This window comes from Ophidiomyces ophidiicola, assembly GCF_022830035.1.
Source record: "Ophidiomyces ophidiicola strain CBS 122913 chromosome Unknown scaffold_7, whole genome shotgun sequence".
Classification (NCBI taxonomy): domain Eukaryota; kingdom Fungi; phylum Ascomycota; class Eurotiomycetes; order Onygenales; family Onygenaceae; genus Ophidiomyces; species Ophidiomyces ophidiicola.
This window is the reverse complement of record NW_026054647.1, coordinates 268,247-285,338: the sequence shown is the minus strand read 5'-3', so window position 1 is coordinate 285,338 and position 17,092 is coordinate 268,247. Positions and strand designations below refer to the sequence as shown.

The 17,092-nt window shown below is 50.9% G+C and overlaps 8 protein-coding genes and 1 non-coding gene across 9 annotated transcripts; 3 read left to right on the top strand and 6 right to left on the bottom strand.

Moving 5' to 3' along the window:
- Positions 1–559: 559 nt before the first annotated feature.
- Positions 560–2,972, bottom strand: LOZ57_002499 (uncharacterized protein; the record flags this gene model as incomplete). Its single annotated transcript, XM_049251568.1, has 5 exons — positions 560–2,037; positions 2,090–2,431; positions 2,546–2,646; positions 2,707–2,733; positions 2,800–2,972. 5 exons carry the CDS (start codon positions 2,970–2,972, stop codon positions 560–562), a joined length of 2,121 nt encoding a protein of 706 aa, XP_049109373.1.
- Positions 2,973–4,400: 1,428 nt separating this feature from the next.
- Positions 4,401–5,668, top strand: LOZ57_002498 (uncharacterized protein; the record flags this gene model as incomplete). The annotated part of the gene is made up of 2 exons (XM_049251567.1): positions 4,401–4,476; positions 4,560–5,668. 2 exons carry the CDS (start codon positions 4,401–4,403, stop codon positions 5,666–5,668), a joined length of 1,185 nt encoding a protein of 394 aa, XP_049109372.1.
- A 397-nt stretch (positions 5,669–6,065) lies between these two features.
- On the bottom strand, positions 6,066–7,029 carry LOZ57_002497 (uncharacterized protein; the record flags this gene model as incomplete). Its single annotated transcript, XM_049251566.1, has 2 exons — positions 6,066–6,639; positions 6,704–7,029. The coding sequence occupies 2 exons, from the start codon at positions 7,027–7,029 to the stop codon at positions 6,066–6,068; spliced, it is 900 nt and encodes a 299-aa protein (XP_049109371.1).
- Positions 7,030–7,347: 318 nt separating this feature from the next.
- Positions 7,348–8,168, top strand: LOZ57_002496 (uncharacterized protein; the record flags this gene model as incomplete). Its single annotated transcript, XM_049251565.1, has 2 exons — positions 7,348–7,356; positions 7,419–8,168. 2 exons carry the CDS (start codon positions 7,348–7,350, stop codon positions 8,166–8,168), a joined length of 759 nt encoding a protein of 252 aa, XP_049109370.1.
- An 892-nt stretch (positions 8,169–9,060) lies between these two features.
- Positions 9,061–11,048, bottom strand: LOZ57_002495 (uncharacterized protein; the record flags this gene model as incomplete). The annotated part of the gene is made up of 5 exons (XM_049251564.1): positions 9,061–9,143; positions 9,213–9,960; positions 10,028–10,105; positions 10,155–10,705; positions 10,763–11,048. The coding sequence occupies 5 exons, from the start codon at positions 11,046–11,048 to the stop codon at positions 9,061–9,063; spliced, it is 1,746 nt and encodes a 581-aa protein (XP_049109369.1).
- Positions 11,049–12,115: 1,067 nt separating this feature from the next.
- On the bottom strand, positions 12,116–13,875 carry LOZ57_002494 (uncharacterized protein; the record flags this gene model as incomplete). The annotated part of the gene is made up of 2 exons (XM_049251563.1): positions 12,116–13,438; positions 13,498–13,875. 2 exons carry the CDS (start codon positions 13,873–13,875, stop codon positions 12,116–12,118), a joined length of 1,701 nt encoding a protein of 566 aa, XP_049109368.1.
- A 657-nt stretch (positions 13,876–14,532) lies between these two features.
- Positions 14,533–15,400, top strand: RKI1 (ribose-5-phosphate isomerase rki1; the record flags this gene model as incomplete). Its single annotated transcript, XM_049251562.1, has 2 exons — positions 14,533–14,911; positions 14,964–15,400. 2 exons carry the CDS (start codon positions 14,533–14,535, stop codon positions 15,398–15,400), a joined length of 816 nt encoding a protein of 271 aa, XP_049109367.1.
- Positions 15,401–15,554: 154 nt separating this feature from the next.
- Positions 15,555–16,758, bottom strand: BUB3 (mitotic spindle checkpoint protein Bub3; the record flags this gene model as incomplete). The annotated part of the gene is made up of 2 exons (XM_049251561.1): positions 15,555–16,675; positions 16,749–16,758. The coding sequence occupies 2 exons, from the start codon at positions 16,756–16,758 to the stop codon at positions 15,555–15,557; spliced, it is 1,131 nt and encodes a 376-aa protein (XP_049109366.1).
- Positions 16,759–16,931: 173 nt separating this feature from the next.
- On the bottom strand, positions 16,932–17,005 carry LOZ57_002491. Its single transcript has one exon. It is a non-coding gene; the product is annotated as a tRNA-Ile (tRNA).
- Positions 17,006–17,092: the final 87 nt, after the last annotated feature.

Here is a 17,092-nt window from a genome sequence, read left to right as displayed (position 1 = left end):
GAGTTTGGGCACTGGCTACGTCGTCGTCGCGGGAGGGAGGGAGAGGGACATAGCATGCGGGTGCTCTGCTCGCTGGGGCCTTCCGGAGAGTGGCCGTCGAACGCTGGCACAACGAAAGTAAAAGACGTGAAGTCAGGTAGTTAAATGGTGAGAACAATGAAAAAAAAAGAGAGAAATTGAGCTTTGAAGATAGTTAGTCGAGACGATGCGAACCAGAATCCCGGTGCCAAGCCTCCTTTATATCTGGCCAAACCAAGCCAGGATGAGCGAGAGAGCGACGCAGCTGCAATGCTGTCTACGATGGAGAATGATTATGCCGTACAGGTCTGTCCTTTCCAAGCGGATCGGCCAATAGTCAAAACCAGCCGGCAGCTGGTGCCTTTTGAGTGAGTTACATACTATCAACATCAGGGCCAAAAAAACAATTCCTCGCTCATGAAATGCAACAAATATCCAACGCCATCCAGATCCGAGGTCCGGTAAAAATACATACATGAATAATACAGGGTTTTTGTCGTGCGGTGCGGGCATCATAGAAAAAATACAAAAAAAAGCATCGTCATTCTTCCCAGCTGAACTTTCTCCTCAAGACACGCGGCGGCGTTCGCGGCCGTGGCATAGGCTCACCTGGGCCCTGGGCATCTTCAGGCTGCGAGCCATTGGCTGTAGTGCCTGGCGAAGTTGAGGACAGTTGTTCTTCTGTAGGCGACACTGATGGTGGCGGCATGGCGTGGGGGAAGAAGCCCCTGAAAGACCGACTCCCAGAAGGGGTCAGCGGAGAAGGCGCCTCGCCGCTATTGCTGTCGTTGAACGTCGATAGCGTCGGCGCGAGGGGGCTGACCAGCTCTGAATCGGCATCACTGGTGTCGAGAGCAGCATAGGGGAAAATATACACCGGTGGCCCGGTGGTGAGGGTAGCAGCGGGTACAGCAATCTCCCCACTGCTAGTAGGCACGTTTCTGGTCTCGTAGGCAGGCAGGATAATGGCGATATCTCGCCTCTTTCCACTGGCACTGTAGAGAGGGTTGGTAATCTCAGAGGCCTCCAATTCGACGGGTGCCATTGGAGCCTGGAGCTCAAACCGGGTGACCGATGGGTCTGATGGCGCTTCAGTAGCGAAATGCTCATCGCCGAGTAACTCGGATGGCGGAGATGGGTTCGAGGAGCGCCAAAACTTCCAACGGCTTCTTTTCTCGTTTTTCTGATCTCCCTTTTCGGGAATTTGCTTGTTTGATTCTTTTGTCTTCTTTCTTTTTTTATACATCACAACAATGCCCCAGGTTGCAATGATAGCTATAGCCGCCACCCCAACGCCGATGCCGCTGGCAGCCGCAGGTGATAAAGGGCTCCGAGGGTTTTGCTCGTATATAGCGCTTAATGGATGAGGTATTGCCACGAGGTTCTTACTAGTCTCAGCATCGGATGGAAACTGGGCTTGGGAGACTGAAAAATTGCGACGTTCATAGTCAACGGTTAGGTAGGCCTCTTGCAAAAACGCCCTGCCCAGAGTAAATTGCTTTGGATCAAACGCTTTGCGCAAGGGGAAATAGCGAAGACTTTGGGAAGTAACATTTGCATCATATTTAGGAAACGGGTATGATAGTTTGTGATCAAAGGCGGAGAAAGGAAGGGTGATGTCAACAGTTTTGCGAGACCCTGGAAGATCACAGATAGTAAAAGTAACAGACACATTCGAATTCATGGCGCTGTCATATCGCGATGAGTTCGAACCATATGTGTATAGCTGCAGTGTGTCATTGTAGGTGAGGCCCAGCTGCTTTGCAAAGGCGTCACAAAGGTACTCTGGCAGCCAGAAAAAGGGCGTGGATGAATCAATCTTGTAAAGATCTAGACGCTGTAACGGGGAGAGCTCTAAGAGACTTGACCCTAGAGGGTCTCGGCTGGTTGAGACTTTGATTGAATTGAAGGCTACGACAGGAAGGTTGTCCGAAGACAGAGCGAAGGTCACATCATTAGAGAGGAATCGACTAGTATCAAATCCTCCCAAGGTGAGCGACGATGGCATGCCCTTCGACTCTTTTCAATATCAACAAATGCAAGGCATTAGAGGGCGGGTAGATGGACTAACGATAATATGCGCCAGCGGTATAACCGTAACTATGGCTCGGAATTCGCTTGCGATCAGCAGCCAAAGTGCCGACGAACGACAGCTTGTCATCGCTGGTGAAACTCGTCTGCTTGATTCCTAGGCCGAGCGAGCCAATCCACCAGTCGGTGATGTTGAGGATGCTGACGATCTGGCCGGCGAGCATGAGCTCGCTATCCATGGAGATGTTATCAAAGCCATAGTAGCCCACGCCGCGGCGGCCCAGCTGAACGGTATCGCCGAGCTCGTAGAAACCGACGTCCTGCCAGGTGCTGGACTGGTTGGGGAGAAACAGGCCGCCGCGCTCTGTTCGGCATTCCATGGCTAGTGAAGCACGACGGTCAGCGGTAGTCCAGTATATCACGCGGCCGTGCAACGTCGCACACAACCAGGCTCGCGTTACGTCGAGAATGGAGAAGAAGACAGGGCGACACGTACTGCCATCACATCCTGCACGGCCGATCACCCAGGTCTCGGAGCTGCCAGTGTTGGGGAAGACATTGATCCACTGCGGCGGAGAGCCGACGCGGATGGCGACGCTGGGCAGGCGGGTCAGCAGGCGCGCCGGCGCATCGACGGGCTCGAGGAGCGAGACTTACGGGTTCCAGCTTCCGTCATATCCAATCCTGCGGGTGGTCAGCACGTCTGTGAATGTTTCGCGCGATTCCACGGGTGTGCGACGGGAAGCTTACCAGTCGGCGGCGGCGGGAACGGCCAGCGGCAGCGGCTCGCCAGGCAGGGCGCGGACCGACGAGCACAGCACAAGGCCGGCGAGCGCCAGACGAAGCGCAACGGCGAGGGAGTCGAATGCAATGGGGATGGGGATGGGGACGGGGACGACGGCGGTGGGCGGCGAAAGGCGCATGGTTGGCGCGATAGACGAGCGGCGCGCCTGGAAGCGACATCGCCCGCGGTGACTCGACAGGTCTCGACGGACAAGCGAACAGACAGGCTGGCCGGTCAGTCGCGCTCGCTCACTGCTAGCTAGCTAACTACTAGTTGACGGACTGGCTGACTGGATAATCATCTAGCTAGTTAACTACCCCAGACACCCGCATGACGGGCAGCGACGCCTGCTGGGTATTTCTGCAGGCCGCTGCGGCGCCGGCACGACGCTCTCGACGCTCCCCAGACGGCGTTTTCGGCGCGCAACCGGGGGCATCCCGGCGACGCCCCCTCAAACGGGCTGCAGTCAGGCGGCCGTTTGGCTTTCGAAACGCGATCATCATCGCGATGCTGGTTGGCACGGAAGAGCGGCGTCGCAGGCAGGCGGCGGTGCGCTCGAGCGGCTTCATCTGCGCCTGCGGAGTGTTCATGGAGTACGAGTATAGCTGTATACATCTCGCTGCGACGGACGGGCGAGGTCAACGGCTTACGACTTAACGAGTGAACTGCCAGCTCACTGAATGACTGACGACTCGCCTTCATCTCAATCTCGTCGGCGGTGGCCGCCGGGCCGCGTTTTCCCTCTGTCCCCAGGCTTGGTCGGTGGCATCGCCAGGACCAGCCTGCACACGACGCCTGAAGGAGCCGGCGCTGCTGGCGATCGCCGTCCGGCCCATGCTCTGAGATGAAGCATCCGCCATGCGCATGCCCGGCTCTTCGCTCCCTGTCAAACCGACACGGCGTTTCTTCCCCTGGGCCGCCCGGTGCGCGATCATCATATGCGCCACACATGCACCGCGCCGTTACATAGTTATCCACATCTTGATCCCAATCCAACTCGCGGCCGCCAGAGGGCACCGCATGGCTACTCATACCTCCTCTCTCTCTCTCTCTCTCTCGCGCGCGCGCGCTCGTCGTGCTCGGCTTGCTCGCCGGCGGCGTGATGGCGGCCGTCCTGGGCGACAAGACTTTTTGGCTTCGCGGATCCCTGCGACTTCATACATGGAGGCCTGTCGTCGCATGGGTTTTCTTTGATTGATCCGACGAGCATCGCCCCTTTGCAGACCTTTATTAATTTGATTCACGTTGCCTGAGTTCGAGGTTGTCGCCCGAGATCCGCCAATACGCTGCCCTTTCTTTTGTTCGTTCTCGCTTGCTCAAACGATGTGCGAACACACCCCCAAGAGTTGCATGCCGCCATTATATTCGCGCTCCCGGCGTCACTTCCAGTTGCTTTGTCTTTGGCCGGCGATGTTCTGATGCCTGTTCGCCCCAACTGTTGACAGCTGCATATGTCGGTGATCTGTTCCCAATCAGCTGAGCTCTTCTATGCTGTGATCTTCTGCCCGAATCCACCTGTTTCAGTCGCATCTACTCCGTACATCTTGCAGAAACCAAGATTCTCAACATGCGCTCCGTTGCGCGGGCCCTTGTTGCGTCTTTTTTTGCCTTGCGTTCCGTAAATGGTTTTTGGGACCATGACGGTCGGTCTTCTTCATATTCATAGCCACATACATCCGGTACTGGTCTGAGAGACGAGTACTGATCCAATTTTTTGCGTCAATAGGAGAATCTACTTCTCAAGCCACCCCAACCGGCGCCGGCAATTCGCCCCGTGTATTGCAGTCCGACACCAGTACCACCTCCTCAGATGTATCGCCTTCTGCCGCCTGCTCGGGAACGCTTTTCTACTCCGGGTATCTCCCACAGCTCATATACACGACCGTAACGAGCACCTCAACCATCACTGGCTTCCAGCCCATGCGTATGCTGGAGCCAATATACATTACGCCACTTCCGCCCTGCGCTTCGTACGACTGTAGTTTAGGGTTTCGCCATGAAGACTCGTGTCGCCAGCTGTCGCTGCCCGTCTTTGCTCCCCTAAATTCGCTGATCTCGGTGACCAAAAAGACTACAATCTACCAAGCACCTGTCTCAGTCACTCCTCCAGTCTTCTCTGGCCTAGGACAAGTCAAAAACACTAGGCTACCTACGGAAACGATCACAGTCCCCAGTGCGCCAGAGTTTGCACACTGGATTGAAAGTGCTATTTTTGGCCAGATTAATCTATCCAGTTCGCATAGCGACTCAAACGGCCCTGCCCCTGAGCCCACGCGACGTCCCGATCAAAACGACGAAACCAGACTACAGGGCCATCCCACCGATTCCGGAGGAGAAGGCCCGCAACTTGAGCCCGCCTCCACCACAGTACTTACACTGGCAGGCATTCCAGTCACTATTCGTGGGGGCCAGGTTACAAGCATCGTTTATGGCGACCCTCCCATGACACAGGCAATCAGTGGCCAAGCAACTCTTACCCTCACCGCGGCGAATTCAGGTCGCACGGTTGAGTTTATAGTCAGCCCGTCAGCAATCATTCATGGCGGAGACAGCTTTCCTTTGAACCTGCCCGTACCGGCGACAATAGCCACGGCAACGCGCGCAATTAGCGATGGCTCACAGACACATCGAGTGTCATCGCCGGAAGCCACCTCCGTCGAGCGCGATCAAACCAGTACAGGCAGTATTCGCGGCAGTGGAATCGCAGAAACTGGCGGTGCATCTCGCACTTCCTCCGTTCCTGGCATGAAAAACTCCGCCACGAGTTCCAACATTCCGGTCTTATTATGTGTTTTGGTCTTCGCGCCCTTGGCCAGTGTTCTTACACTGACATGAGATCTCAAAAAGGATAAACCACAAACATCATCTCCTATGCCTGTCTGACATAGGAGCTACTTTAGGGCTAGCAATTGCAGGCTCATCTTTGCCAACCCGCTCTGGGGGATACCCCAACGGCAGTTCGGCCTGAGACCGCTGAATCAGGGGTAGGAACGTTGAGATGAAGGTGCCTTTCTAGGTCTACCAAGGAGACTTGATAGGATCAGACTCTCAGCCAGACAGCTGGTCCTCTGGCAATGGTACATTTCTAGCTTACCGCTCACATCAGATATGTGCAAAAATCTCCCTCAAGCTGTTAAAAGCCGGCTTGCCTCAATACCAGGAGAGGCTTCGAAACTAGATTATCGTATTACTATAGAAAGTAGAAATTATCAACTAAAATGCCTGCTATACATCAACGCTGAAGTTTCTTAAACGCCGCTCTCCACGTAAGAGCGACCACTGTAAGAATACCGATACAGAGCGCCGCCTGGAATATCGGGGCCTGACGCCTGAGTTCTGTTGCTAGATTAGAGCCATCACGCCTCTTGATGGGGCATAGCATACCCAATTCTCTCAGGGCATCGCTAGCCTGGTATCCTGGCAGGGTCCAACATTTCTCAATTACACTGCGCAATGGCAGAGAAATCATAGACAAATCAGGAAACTGTCTCTTGCGAAGTCGTGCATCAATCTCGCCATCGCTTAGTCCATCAAAAAGTAATCGCCCCTGATCAAGTTCATAAAGAAGAGTTCCAAGCGCAAAAACGTCATTCTGCTCATCAGGATACTCTTTAAGACATAACGGATCTGAGTAACGTGTTGCGTGGGCTACATAAGACCCTTTCCCGTCCAGCCCGGAGCCGGCGAAGTCGCAAAGTACGATCTCACCATCGTCGCGAAGGAGGAGATTATGAAGGCCAAGGTCACCGTGAACAATATGGCAAGAGTGAACATAAGCAAGGGCACTGACAGCCTGGTAGGGCCAACTATATGCCAGGCAAAAACCTCAGTGCTCAAATTTAAAATCAAGTTATTCCTTGAGTAACGGACCGATTTCGACCCGGGTATTTATTGAGCTGCCCAAGGTGCTCCTTCAAAGTGCCATTTGGGTGATATTCAAAAAGTAGGGCGCCTTGCAAGAGAGTACACTCTGGAGGGCTTTGGCCAAAGCAGCGCAAAATATTCGGATGGCCCTGCAGTCGCTCGTACGCTCGTTTTTCAATATCATGGAACTCAGAGCCCATGTACGGAGAGAGCGAGGGAATTTTGGCAACAATATTCGAGTCGGCGATGCGCACAACCTGCGAGGTCACTCCAATGCCCACGCCGTATAGGTCTTTTCTTGTTAGGCTAGAAAATTCGACGGTGAAAGACATTCTTCAGGAGCAGGAATGCAGGGACTCGATCAGAAAGCCCATACTTCGTACATACTTGGTACCGACTACTATGAAGTAACTACGGAGCCCCTGCCAAGTAACCGGCAACCAATTTGCTAGCCCGAATGTGGTTTGTCTTATGTAAGGCAATTCCTCGGTCTTTAGTAATGCCGAACCGGCTTATATAAGAATCCATATTATATACATAACCAGAACGCACTAGGAGAGGTAGGGGGTGGCTATGCGCTCATGCTATTTAAGCCTAGTGACTCTAGGAAGTAGTTCCGGAGAAGTAACAAACATAGGTCTCCAGCCCCGATGCCCAAGGTGCGCAGCCCATATCATTATTGTATGAGCGGTGGGACGCCGCTCACCTCTATGCTTTCTAGGCCGACCAAGCAGCGAAATCTACACGTATCCGCGATAATCAGCGGCGCTCCCGCGCGCGGCGGAAGGAATACCTGGAGGATCTGGAGCGACGCCTTCGCAGATTTGAGAAACTCGGCGTCGAAGCCACACAGGAAGTCCAAGCCGCGGGCAGAAAAGCCGCTGAAGAAAACGCGCTGCTGCGATCCCTGCTGAAAATACGGAGTGTTACAGACGGCGAAATTGACGCATATCTGCAAGAGCATAGAGGGGCGACAAGCTCGATCGCGGCACTGGCTTCGTCTAAGAGTGTTCCTTCGAAGTCTGAACTACTGGAGACAGCGGGTCATCCAGCTTGTGGGGTGGGCTCAGGGAGCGGTCAGCGGCGCTCCCCTTTGCTCATGCCCCGTAGCGGGATAGGCCGCGCACAGTCAACAACTGCAACAACAATGCTGATAAAGCGAGTTGAAGGCCTGCCGTCTAGGCCGTTACCTCTTCCCCACCCCGGCCTCTCATTGGCGCCATTAGTGGCTGATGTGCAGCCCACTAATCCGAAGGATTGGTCTTCAACCCCAAGCATGCACGAGATACGCTTGGGCAGCCCGACTGGACCAGGTGCAGGCCAACTCACGCCGTGCGAGACTGCAGCTGGAATCATTACGAGGATGCGAGGAGATCCAGACCTCCAGAATGCACGCGCAGAACTTGGCTGTTCCTCAGAATCCACTTGCATGGTGAAGAACTTGGCCATATTTGATTTACTTGATAGGTGAAATTTCAAAACTTATATAAATAATCAAAATTAAATACCTTTTGGAAGGATGTTTCGTCTTCTGTTTTCTATGAATAAAAACCTGTTACGAAACGGGATTTCTTTTCTGTTTCCTAAACGTAAATCTGGCAACCGACTTAAAGGGTATGATTTCTAGGCTGTCGATGTTATGTCATGTTTCTTTTGCTCCTAAATATACTGAATGATCGCTAAGGTGCTCCTGAACTCGAAATGCGACCCTTCTCTGTCGTTAATTTGTGTGGATCTAATATCTCACAGTCATTGATTAACCATATAGATCCTAAGGACTACTACGTCTATGCTGAAATCAGATGCATTTTTCCTGCCATGGAAAAATCTGTGCCCGAAATACAACAGTATCTTCTACGTTTGTATTTCGCAAGCGAATTCAAAGTCTGATTAAAGATGTTGTGTATGTATGTACACATACTCTTCCGAAGAGCACTTAGGCATTCCCCCGACCTGCTGGATTTCCAGCTCTATGCCTAAGTCGTGGCTGGATCGGACAACTTCTTGCACGTAACAAGTAACAAGCGCTGGTTTCCGCAAGAATCCCAGCACCGTCTCTAGTGTACAGAGTAGTGAGATGACTCTTTGTCGTATTTTAGGTATGTAGTTACTACGTGCGCCCGTACTCTTCCTTTCCGCCTTTGAAATCTCTCTTGAGAAATAACTATTCTTTTGATATTGTGCCGCCGCCTAATGGAAATGACGATTGAATTTCAATGGCTAAAATCACTATCCCAAAAAACGCCGTATTGGCGCCCGCGCTTAAAAAAATAAATACCAGAAGTACCTTTTGAAATATCTCCAGGTTATACAGTGTTTAAAGGTGAGCTAGAAATGGATTCTCGTATTATACGAACAAATGTTCAAACTTGCCGGTATGCCTGAGCAGCATACTTTGTTCTTCGCTTATGGGAAATCAATATTATCAAGTTGTCGATTGCAACAACTAAACGCCAGTTAGCTCAAATCATAACAATGCTGCCACGTTCTGAGAAGAGATGGAAGAGCAACTTACCAAGCCCAAACGCAATCACAACAGTGGGGACGATGAATCCGCTCGTTGAGTAAGTATTGAAGGGGTTTCTTAAATCGTTGGGATCATCGGTCAAAACAAGAAGAGAGATTAGGGACAAGATAACACCCATCACGGTAGTGATGATGATGGAGATGGATTCCCCTCTGCTCTTGTGCGATTTAGAGAACCAGTGTAGCAGGCCCAGGGAGACGAGGACAAGTCCTGAGCAGATAAAATAGAAACGAAAGGTCACCAAGAATTTGTCACTGATTCGGTCAATTTGCACTTCCGTATTGGTGGTTGCTGATTTGCCTGGCTCAATTTCAATTCCAAAGGTAGAAGTGAGCCAAATGACGAGTTGGGAGATGAACTTATCCACAAGAAATTCAGCCTCACCCTCAGATGCTGATGATGATTTCGAAAGAGCTGTAATATTCCTCAAGATTGGTTCGAAATCTGGAGGCGGTTTGTTGCCACGAAGTCGGGCCGCCAAAGTGGCAGCCATGGCCCTGAGAGATGCAGCTAGCTCGCCTCCTGTAGTAGCCGCCCGCATGGCACCCTTAGCCGTGTCAAGTGCTTCAGCGAGAAAATCAGTAGCAACAGCAAAAAGCACAAAAGCGCGACTCCCTTCGTTTGTTATAAGGATAGCGATATGAAAAGGGTAATGTAAAAGAGCCCAGATCTGCTGACGAATGAATCCAAAGCGTTTTTCGTCGACTTGGTCGAAGTAGATCATGAAAATAAAGTACTACGGAATACTGATCAGCGCATATCACAAGGGGCGAGGTCTGGAAACAGCTTTCAGATAGACATACGTTAATTATAAGGTAGCCAGTGATTAAAACAACTGAGACGGCCGTTGGATACTGTGTTCCCTTTGTGATGCTTGAGACCTAAAAATGTCAGGCAACCTTGACCCAAAGCAAACGTCCTCAAGCATACCGTTTTAGTCATTCCAACAATACCTTCTCCCAGAACCATGAGCGTCATGCCACCAAACCGTTCTACAATTGGGGTGTCTTTGAAGCTCAGTGATTCCCATCTGCTTGAGATCACGACCATGAACAAGGCCTCAAAAAATGGAATGATATACCAAGCGAGGTAAGCATATCTACCATGCTCTTTTGTGGCGGCAAAGGCCAAAATCAAATAAATCATAGCCGAAGTAAAGAGTACTCCCACTGTGGTGAGTTTGGCGGCGAGAGTCTTCTTATAGCCCCTCACATACCACGCCACGAACCCATATTGCACCGCAAGAAGAATGCGGGAACCCATAATAATCAAAGTCGTATTTCGGAAACGACGGGGGTGATTAAGAGGTTCATTAGTGTCGAAATTGGGGGCCAAGACTGCCAGGCCAGTCATGATCCCTAGGTGCATCGCTTTCGATATTCGCGAGGAGATAGAATCTCGATAAAACCGAATATCATAGAATGCAGTCTGGAGCCAATAAAACCACAAAATTGTAATGTAGCCGATGTATGACCTAAGACCTGAGAAAATAAATCAAAATCGGAGAATCAACATCTTCGGAATAGCAAGGCGCATACTGTCGTTAGTGTTTATCTCGTGGGCAGAAGCAAAGCTAGAAAGATTGGCTACAAAAAAAAGATCAAAAAACAGTTCCATGTTTGTCGCAGCCTGGCGCTTCTTGAGAATAACGAATTCTTTGGCCTGGCCATCTTTAGGCTCCCCATCCGCCTCCACCGGCAGCTGTGATCTCTCTATGTTTTGAAGCGGCACATTTTCTCGATCAACCGGATTTGAAGAATAGGCTAAAGGCTTCCGCCAATTTTGGTCAGTGTAATTGGGTTTGAGGATGTTTTTGAACTGCATGGCGGCGCAGTTAAGAGGACGACAACAGTGGAAAGAATAGGGGAAGAAAAGGCGGGGAAGAGTATATGTTTTTTATATGATTAAACATCAAAATGATAGCATGCCGGTATGCATAATGGATGATCAAAATTGAGAGAAAACCGCCGACTTGTTGGTGAGGGACGCTGAAGGATATAGGGGCCCTTTATATTATTGCTTACGCCCAACACAACATAACTAGACTAGGTTTTTCCCCTCTAAAAAAGCTAAGAAAAAACGGAGTACAGACTATGGATTGTGATAGGCGGTACCTAATTATGGCACAAAGACTGCATGCTAGCCCTACCAGCGTAGGGAACATAGTACCACGTCCCGCCGGGGATTCAGCTCGAATGAACAGCGCGAATGGGGCGAAAAGCTTGTGCGCCATCGAAATCCCAGACGTGTCGAAGGATTTTGTGATGGAGCCGTTTGGCCTCGGCGTGGCACGGTCGGTCACCGGTGCAGCGGCGGAGCGGCTGCCCAAAATTGGAATCATCATCGCGGTGAGCAATTTTCGATGAGTCGTTTGGGCGCGACACCGCCCACAGGCAGGCCGGGGAAAGGGATAGTGCAGGACCGGAGGCAATAATAAATAGAAGTAACAGAGATGCGTCGCAGGAGTCGTCGGGATCGGCCTTGTTTGATTTCCGCGCTAAGCCGGTTTGGTACAAGCGCGGCGCCACGTTTCTGGACGTGGCGGGCGTGGCTAGGTAGTGCCGGCCCGCTGGGCCTGAAACTCGCAGCGCAACATGTTCGCGATACGAGCCGCCGTTGCTGTGGCTGTTTCTGATGTGGCAGCGGGCCATTGATATTGATGTATTTGGGCAATCTCGGTGCAAGCAGCGTGGGATTCAGCAGCGTCGATGTTGAGTGGGGGGTAGGATCGGTCGCCTGGATGCGGCGGCTTGGTAGTACTCCGTAGTGCTCGAGTCAATTATTATTTGGGAACAAGAGAGAAGCTACTCCAGCTGGCGGCTAAATCTAAGAAATTAAAGTCTTGTTCGATGATCCATAGCTGGAGTTAGTTGAACTCCGGTAAAACCTGCTCAGAGTTTAAACATCTGCCCGTGACTTCTCACTCCATCAAACACGAACGTGTTATCGAGTGGTACATATTGTCTCGTAAGCACCTTCAGTGCTTCCTGGGCTACAACCCCCCCTGCTATTGACGAAATATTATGTAGCTCTCCCGTCCCCGCTCGCCGCGCTTCTTCCATTGCATTTTGGATGCCCACCTGCGCGGCTTCGTCAATAATTTCCACCTCATGAGTTTCAAGAGCCCGCAGGAGGACCGAGGCGGCGCGTTGCCACGAAGCGGAATCGGCGACTCCGGACTTTGCTGGCCCCGGCTTGGCCTCTTGGTATTCAGAGACGAGTATATCTAGTGCCCGTAGCGCGATGAATATGGACATCAAAGACTCGGGGTCCCGAAGTGAGTCCTGAATCATCTTTGCTGTTTCTTTTGTTGGAGTATGTGGATCTAAGAACGGGAGTAGGCGCCCCTGGATGACTTTGATGTGTGCAGCATTCTTGCAAAAAATCTCAATTTCTCTCTCAGAAATAGGGGAGTCAATTCGATCGCCTCCTAAAAGAGACTCGAGAGCACGAACACTAGCAACAACCTCAGCCAGATCTTTTCGAGCCTTAGACTTGTAGATATTTTGAAGTGATATGTAATCTGCCGATTGAGCCTTCATATCAGGCAAGGAGCCGGGAAGAGGTAATACGTCATGCTTGTTGTAGAACGTCTTGACAGCATTGGCGATTACCCAGAAATTATGGGACTGTGCATTCAGCAACGTACATTGCTCCATCTGAAATATACTGCGCAGTTCGCTACTTAATGACCAGGAATTGATACTCTTCAACACTGCCCCTGCTGCTTCATCAAAATTTTCCTCGCCTCCTTCGGCAGTATTTGTTCTAGCGCCACTGCGAACCATGCTTCGAAACTCAGTTTTCTCTTGGTATGTTTTTGGATATATGCCATTGTGACCTTCTTTCCATCTTTCAAGATAGTGCAGCAAAAGTAGGAGATAAGGTATATGCCCATGCTGGTGATCATCAAGCGACTCTAGGTTCCCAAGTTTCTTCGTGGCAGCTAGAAGTTCTGGCCACGGGTTCGTGAGACGAAGATCTTGCGTCGACTCTGGGTCTGGATGCGTTTCAACTATAGGAAATAGTGAGGGGAGCTGTACAGAGACTGAGCAATAGAAGCCCACCGAGTGGGCGTATATTAATGGTATGGAAAGTGCATTTGTCTGTTCGGATATGATTTGAAGGGTAGATCTTCTCATTGGACCCGTAACAATCACCAGTCTATACGACATTAAGAACTGTTTTTCCGATGACAAAATCTGCGATATAGGCTGGATAGGTAGTCAGCCACTTGCTCCACTAGGACAGACATAAAGTATGCTTCTTCTACCTGCGAAAACCACAAGCCCTCCACATCTGGATTCAGTTCCCGCAGATAGTTGCATGTCTCCTCTGCCCTGGATTTCCCCAGGCTGCTTTCCTCCAAGAAGAAATTAACGCCCAGATCAGCTTCGGTCACTGTCGCGGGATCCACGATAGCATAGCCACCAATCCCAGGCAACACCAGATTCTTAAGAGTCTCAGTGCCAATTACCCCTGTGAGGGGCAAACCGTCGTTATCTACCGCGCCATCCGAGTTGACTAGCAGGACCCGAGAATCCTCAAGAGCTTGCTGGCCGCTGGCTGCCCATAGCCGGAGCTGGCGGTCATATTTCCTCTCCTTCGATGTCGGGCCCACAAAAGCGGAGGGGCTGGATTGCGGGGTCATTGCAATAGTGCTTGACGCCTGCGTTGAAGCTCAACAAGTCCTGAACTGCATGCTCGACTGAGAAGGCTCGTCTGCAAAATACAGCGATATGTTTAGGTCACTTGTCCCCAGACCTCCCTTGCCCAGTTACCCCACAGGAGGCCGCTGAGTCAGCATATGGGGCTAGGGTGGGTAAATGGGGTGCTATCTTGGGTCGCAGGCTCCCAAGAGACTCTAGCCCTCATGAAGCAAGTTCGAATATCTTCGACGGCTCAGCCACGAAGGCAACCGTTTGTTTTATAATTATTTTCTTATTAATACTTTTTGATCGCCCCGGCCAAGTGACCCCCGCATGTGCTATCTATTGCGACGTGCCTTTTTTGAGTAGATATACTCCGTATGCAGCAGCTTAACCCCATTTCGTTTCGCCTCTTGTGGGTATCTTGAAAAAAATTCCCCCTTCTGTTCATCCTACTCCAAATTAGCTCGGGAACCAGTGTTTACAGTTTCGGCGCTGGCTCGGGGTTTGACGAAAGGCTTCATACTGACTTTGGAAGATTCCGGATACCCTATCGGCCAATACCCTCACTCCGGGTCATTCGGCGTGCTACGTTATCTGCCCTCAACTCCAGTCGTTACGCAATCGCCCGACACGCCTCTTTCTCTTCTAGCCCCATAATGACCTCCGTTATCGAGGACGCAAAACGCGCTGCGGCGCGCGAAGCGGTCGCAAACCATTACCCCAAAAACCCCAGATTCGTGGGCATTGGCAGTGGCACCACGATCGTGTATGTCGTTGAAGCTATCAAGAGCCTTGGCTTTGATACTTCCTCTACGTCGTTCGTTCCCACGGGGTCACAATCGCAACAGGTCATCGTCAATGCTGGCTTAAAGCCCGTCCCATTGACTGAACTACCAGAGGACCCAGTTCTTGACATAGCCTTTGATGGCGCCGATGAAGTCGATGATGACTTGAATTGCATCAAGGGCGGCGGTGCCTGCCTCTTTCAAGAAAAAGTGGTGGCAATGCGGGCGAAGGAATTTATTGTCGTTGCTGGTACCCGCTATCAACCTCCTTTGAAAACCCGCGGTACTTATTAGGCAATTAGACTACCGAAAACTTCAACCCCGTCTTTTAACTAAATGGCCATCTATCCCCATTGAGATTGCTCCGGTTGCCTTCCGCCCCGTAATCTCGACGCTGAAAGCTATGGGTAGTATGTCGCCAGTGCTCCGCAAGTCGACGATAGAGGAAGGCTTCTTACGGACAGACCAATCTTTCTTCATTGTTGACGCCCCTTTTCCACGCCTTCTGTTGCCATCCGATACTCAGGGCAATAACAACGGTAATGGAAAGGATGGCATCTGGGAAGTTGAGGCGCTAGCCAAAACAATCAAGCAAATACCAGGCGTCTTGGAAGTAGGCATTTTCTGCGGTCCCACTGGGCCGCAGGCCCAAGCGACCGGCGGTGTTGGTGGCCAAAGGCCCATTGCTGCATATTTCGGAATGGCTGACGGTACCGTCGTTGTGAAGAAAGCAACCTGATATTCGATTTGATATGGCATACTTACTTGATTTACAATAGAAAGATTGTTTTATTTAGATGATATCCACCATGCTAGAAGCAACGATTAATAAATGCGTTCTGCCACCTTTTTAAGTAATGCCTCGTCGTAAAGTATCAAACTATGACGGCAACTTATTTGTTTCCACCCTTTCCTTTGGCTTCCGTCTCACCCAGTTCCCTGATAAATACTTTTATTGTGCCCTCTGGTGTATCATCAGTGCCATCTTCAAAGCCCGGGCTGACCCCAATTGCCAAATAATTCCCATTTGAGCTAAAAGCTAGAGCGGCCACGCTGCTGGGATACTTCTGGTACTGCCTAATTCTCCTCTTTGCAATCCCATCCCACAAGGCAACAACCCCATCGCCTCCACCAGAAGCAAAAGTACCAAAAATTGGGTGAAAAGCCAGTGCATTAACTGGATACACCACATCCACACCATCGACATTCTGGCGATGGCACTTGAAAGCGTACTTCCGGTCCTGTGATTCCGGGGATGGATCAAACCATTCTACCGCGACCCGACCTTCTATGCTGGAAGATGCGTATCCGGCATCGTTGGGCATACAAGCCACTGCTCGCGTCATAAACTTTAGACTGCTTTCGCGACGTTGCCAGGGCTCGATGTCGAGTTTGTTGGGAGGAGGAGCGGCGCCGGATTGGTCAACAAGGGTAGCGAGAGATTGGAGGTCATAGATGTGTAGTGCGCGAGACGCCATTGCAACGACTAGCTTGGTTGGAGTGATGGACAGCGAGAAGGGTTTCGAGGGGAGTGTAATGACGGCGGGCGCGGTCGGCATGTCTGCGCCAACTCGGTGGATGTGAAGCGTACAGCTCCATGATGCAGACGCTACGAGTTTATGTTCTTTGCTATAGACAACAGACTTTACGCCTGCATCGTGCGAGCTGAGGACCGTTTGCGACGAGGAAGTGACATCGATTCTAAGATCCATAGGGTGAGTCTGGAGCGTAGCAAAGCTTGTTCGAAGGGAATACCTTCTGACATCCCAATCTAAGCCGCCTGTGTAGAGTTCATTCTCGTTCTCTCCAAAGCACACATCCAGAACAGGAGCACGATGTTCGAATTTCCCGACCAGCGTTCCTTCACCAAGTTCGCCGGTTTGAGGGTCCCGAAGGTCATATAAATACACGTTCTTGTCCCATGACGATACCACAAATCGCGTCGAATCTGGCTTTGTCGAAAACTTGACGGCAGAGATAGCGTCCGTCGGAGAATCGGGGACGGCAAATTGGTCTCATAGAACTGTCAGCATCTGGGAGTAAACGCAGAGGCGCAAAAAGTACTCTCGCGCAAATAGGAACCTTACTTGAAGCCATATAAAAAGTAGATTGCGTGTATAAAGTGTATGTAAGTGAAAGATTAAACAATAGAAAAGCTTACTGGTGTTGTGTCAAGTTGTAAAAGGAAAAAGCGTCAAGCAACAAACGGTATAAACTCGATTGAATTCAGTCTTATACCGAGATATTTCGGCAGAAAGCAAAAAAGAAACTGGTCCCAGAGAGGGTCGAACTCTCGACCTTGGCGTTATTAGCACCACGCTCTAACCAACTGAGCTATGGGACCCGCTTTCTGGTACAGGCCGGGGTCGGCCAGATTCAGTATTTCATGTGCACTATATCCGGTCTAGTACGAAGCGCGGCCTTACATCAT